This window comes from Echinops telfairi, unplaced genomic scaffold (genome assembly GCF_000313985.2).
Source record: "Echinops telfairi isolate 266 unplaced genomic scaffold, ASM31398v2 ScPeMD7_7458;HRSCAF=8496, whole genome shotgun sequence".
NCBI lineage: Eukaryota > Metazoa > Chordata > Mammalia > Afrosoricida > Tenrecidae > Echinops > Echinops telfairi.
Genome location: NW_022111358.1, coordinates 10975223 through 10979668, shown reverse-complemented (window position 1 = coordinate 10979668; position 4446 = coordinate 10975223). Strand labels below are relative to the sequence as shown.

General features: G+C 54.3%; 1 protein-coding gene across 1 annotated transcript; it reads left to right on the top strand.

The window, feature by feature from the left end:
- CCL16 (C-C motif chemokine ligand 16) lies at nucleotides 1–3296 on the top strand. Its single transcript, XM_004707357.2, has 3 exons — nucleotides 1–160; nucleotides 2442–2562; nucleotides 2975–3296. Exons 1-3 carry the CDS (start codon nucleotides 85–87, stop codon nucleotides 3078–3080), a joined length of 303 nt encoding a protein of 100 aa, XP_004707414.1. The 5' UTR covers nucleotides 1–84; the 3' UTR covers nucleotides 3081–3296.
- The last annotated feature ends 1150 nt before the right edge of the window (nucleotides 3297–4446 follow it).

Sequence of the window (4446 nt, the reverse complement as noted above, 5' to 3'; positions counted from 1 at the left end):
GGGTCAGGGTCCAGAGAGCTGGGCAGTTGGAGAACAGACCAGAGGCAAGAAAGATATCCCTGAAGGTCTGGCCCAACTAGCAGGATGAAGGTCTCCGTGACTGCCCTCCTCCTCCTCGTCTTCACATTCACTGTGGTCTCTGCTTATCACAGCCAGCCAAGTGAGTCCATGTGTCCACGTGAGAGACTAAGGGGAAGGCAAGGCGGGAGGATGGGGAAGCAGTGAGCGCTCCGGGAGAGGGGGCAAAATGAGTTCCGGGAAGCAGGTGCAGCGCGCCCTTCAAGCTTAAGTCAGCAATGGAAGTCTGAAGCTGGACATGCTTTCCTCTCAGGGGCTGGCATGCGTTGCTGGGACAATCATGCAGCCAAAGGAGTCCCACCGGGGTAGCCAAGAGGACCTTTTGGGGGATCCATGGCCCCCTTCTCCATCCTCCATCCTAGAGTGAAATAATCTAGAGCAAAGGTCCCACATTTACTTGACTTACCACCCCTTTTTCAGAAAAAAAAACCTCAGAACCCCCACCCCCACCCCAGTAATTAAAACGGTTTCATGAAAACAGGATAAAGTATAGGTATCTGCTTTGGAAGCCCCTGTGGATCATTTCCGGGCCCACCAGGGGCAGTAGTGTCCACTTTGGGAAACACTGGTCTACAGGGAAGAGGAAAGAGATTGCAAGACTCTGGAGCTCGGGCAAGAGAGGTGCCTGGGACTTCTCAGTGGGTTTTGTGTTGCCTGCTCTCTACCCCCTGCCTCTGCAACCGTTTATGGCAGCCTGCTGGAACAGGATGCTGAGCCCTTCCCACAGCCGCCTTCTCAAAACTCTCCCTGCCACCCAGTCAGTGCTGACTCACGGCAACCCCACTGGGGGTTTCTGAGACCAAAACTATTTAGGGGAATAAGAAGCCCAGTCTTTCTCCAAAGGAGCTGCTGGTGGTTTCAAACTGCTCACAGCCCAATGCTTAACCACTACACCACCAGGGCTCCATACCCACCTTAGGCTACCCTTCGCCTTTACTCCCTTAAAACTACCCTTAGCATGTAGTCTGCCCTGGTTCTGCCTGAACAAACATACAGGAAGCAAGGTCCTGTGTTACAAGGCTGAGCATACCATGTGATCTGCTCACATACCCTCTGGATGACCCCGATCTTTGTACACTTGGCTTTGAGAACCAGGGTGGTGAGCATGACTAATGGAGGGGCCGTGTGCACAGGTGCTTTGGAGGGTGGGAGAAGCACCAATGTCCTTTGGGAAGATCAATTGGGCAAGTGCCGTGGGTCCCGGTTTTCAGGGGAAAATCCGCCCACCCAAAGCACTGGGCAGCCTGATGGTGCTCTTAGGCTGCCTCAGGGGTGCCACCAGCTGGAGGCAAAGGGTCCACGATATCACCTACCAATCAATAGTCAAAGAACCGCAAGGGTAGCACAGCATTGACAGCCAGCCCAGCCCTGCATCCGCATCCGGGTGAGAGCCCAGGGGAAGGGAAGCAGAGCCCTTTCCAGAATAAAAAGAGCCGCCACCACTCCCATGTGTTCCTAGTAGAAAGCACGTGGCCGAGCCTGATTGTGTGCCGGGCTTTGAGTTAAGGGCTTTACCAGCATTTTCTCAATCAAGTCTCCCCAGGCTCCTGTGCCAGAGCATCTTTATCTCATTTGAGATGGAAACCTGGAGGGAGAAGGAGACACACGCACGCGATTCGAATCCTTCGATCCAGATTCTCGCTCGAGCTTCCTCCTGCCCCACCTTCTCACCCTCCTCCTGAAGGCTCTAACTCCCCTGGGATAAAAAACCCAAACCTCAAGAGGTGGGATGACCTGGCCCTCCCCTCTCCCCAGTGTCCCGCCCTCCCCTGCCACCCCTTCCTTCTTCCCGCCTAGCCAGCCTCAGCTGCTCAGGGCTCCAGACCCGAGCTCCAGGCCTTTGAATATTTCTTTCTTCCAAGCCCTGCAACTCTTCTCGCTCCTTCAAGCACCAGCTCCAGGACCACCTGTCTGGAGGTTTCTTTCTCAAGCTTCCCAGTGCGGGGTCTCGGGCCCCTCATGCTGCTTCCCTTCAGTCTATCCCATTGCCATCGTGGACTGCGTGCTACTGCTGCGACGTCGTCTCCTGTTCTCTTTTGACCTTGAATCTCACCTGAAGCCCCTCCAGGACATGGGCTGGGTCTCTTGTGTGGATCTATTTCCCTGGACCTCGGTGGGGAATACGGTTCCGTGCGTGCCTGCTAACGGAAGGGGTGATTAAGCAAGAGTGCGGGCCGACTGCCTCCTGGCTCACAGCGAATGTGAATAACCGAGTCATTGGTCCGTGATGAAACTCAGCCCGGAGGCTTGCCCCATCAAACGACAGTCTGTCCTTCCCAACCGATGGCCGAGCTGTCAGAGGAAGGGGACACACGGGCTCCCTCACTGCCTCCTTGGCTCCATTTCCTTTGTGTTTCCCTCAGGAATTCCGGAGTCGGCCAACCCCCCACCCTCCTGCTGCCTGAAGCACACGGAGAAAGTGTTGCCCAGGAAACTGGTGGCGGGATACATAAAGGCCCTCAGCTGTCCCCTGCCATCAATCATGTAAGCCCATCCCTGTGAAGAGGGGAGGGGAGCCCCGGAGGGAGGAATGGGTGGCTCAGAACCAAGAAAGAGGTCTTCGTGCTGGACGTGGTAGGGGAGTGACGGAGAACTCAATCTTTGAATCTCAGGGGCTGGGTTCCATGCCCGCGTTTGCCACTTACAGCTGCAGAGCCCACTAAATGGTGTCCATAATGAAGCCCAAGCCTGGAGAGGCGAGGCTGAGTGGGGAAAGAGAGCAGAGGGGGTGGCAAGGTCTATCGGCCAGAGAGGAAGACCTTCAGAGAGGACCCAGACCGGGAAGGTCAAGGGGAGCTGTAACCATCTAAGATGTGTACCCGACATGAGCAAGAGTTGGGGGCAAATGGACCCCAGACTTCTTGTGGCCCATGGTAGTCTAATTCTGCCTCCACAGCTTCGTCACCAAAAAGAACCGAGAGATCTGCGCTAACCCCGGTGACGATTGGGTCCAAGAGTACATCAAGAAGCTACCTCTGCTGCCCCCCAGGAGCCTGGCCTGACCGACATCACTAGGCCAGGGGAGCGGCAGCGCCAGCTCTCCAGCTCTCCAGCTCTCCGTGAAGAGCAGGCCTCCACAGAAGCCTGGGACTGGGGAAGAAATGTGTAGCCCTATCAAAACGTGGGCAGCCTTGCGATGCAGTCAAAGAAACAGGTCTGTGATTTTTCTTTTTAAAAAGTCAATTAAAAAAAAGTCAATAAACTATTTTTGAATACTTTCTCAATCTCTGGAGGAAATGCCAAAGGTGGCAGGGAGCCGAGGGGCAGGGTACACACTCTGAAGGTGCACAAAGACATCTTTTACATCTTTCTGCTCGCCACTCGCCCACCACAGTAGCCCAGCAAACCAAAAAACAAACTCACCCCCATCGTGTCAATACTGACTCATCACGACCCTTCAGGATCGGGTCAAACTACTGTGTGTTTCCAAGATGGGGACTCTTCCCTGGAGTAGAAAGCCTCATCTTTCTCCCTCAGAGCTGCTGGTGGTTTTGAACCGCCACCCTTGTGGATCAGAACCCCACACATAACCACCACCAGGGCTCCCTTTCAGCAGTCCGCTGCCATTTTAAATAGGCAAATAGGCGGCCTCTCTCTGGCCCCTGGGTCTTTATCCAGAAATCTTGACATTTCCTTCCCACCGTATCCCTTTTCTGGATCTACTTCTCTTCCCATTTCCCTTCTCTTTACTAGGATCAATCTTAAGAGCTTTCCCCCAGGGATTACTCGGGAAGCAGCATAGCGTTTTCTTAGCAGGCCAGTATGGGAATGAGGCTGCAAGCATTCATGTCAATCATTAGTGTGTCTGTTGCTGGGGCTCTGCTACACCCCTGCTAGGAGGTCTTCCTCAGGGTGGCATGGGTAGGTACAGCGGGGGCATAAAACAAAGGGAGAGCTGGTGCTCCCAGCTCCCACACTCCGCCTGGCAGGGCAGGAAAAAGGCATTGGACAAGTTAGCGTTGCCTCCCAGGCCAAAACTCTAACCCCCAGGTTCCTAACTTCCTGCTCCCTCTCTGCTAGGTTGGAAGACATTCATTCCTCTGTTTTTCAGGGCTTCTCCACATTGACCTGAGACTAGCCAAGGTGGAAGGCTTGAGGGTTTCCCTGACACCAAGGCCAGCCACACATGCTCCATCTCGCCTCTCTCCACCCCTCTGTCTCTAGCTCAACAGCAGGAAGTCCGTTCGGACCAAACAGAACATTCCCAGGAATGCTGTTATAAAGGCAGAACACCTGTGAGAGCCACGTGATTAAGAGAAACAAGTAAATGTGATGAAATGCTCCTTTTGGAAACTGGCCGTTGAGTGGCTTGGCTTTTGGCAAAGCGACTGTGACTGCCCCCAATGACCACACTGCTAATCCTTCCCC

Excerpts from the sequence above, each read along its gene's own strand:
- CCL16 (XM_004707357.2), top strand. The coding sequence starts at position 85 with ATGAAGGTCTCCGTGACTGCCCTCCTCCTCCTCGTCTTCACATTCACT. Across the intron at positions 161-2,441 it reads TGCTTATCACAGCCAGCCAA|GAATTCCGGAGTCGGCCAAC; the intron begins GTGAGTCCATGT and ends TGTTTCCCTCAG. Across the intron at positions 2,563-2,974 it reads TGTCCCCTGCCATCAATCAT|CTTCGTCACCAAAAAGAACC; the intron begins GTAAGCCCATCC and ends CTGCCTCCACAG.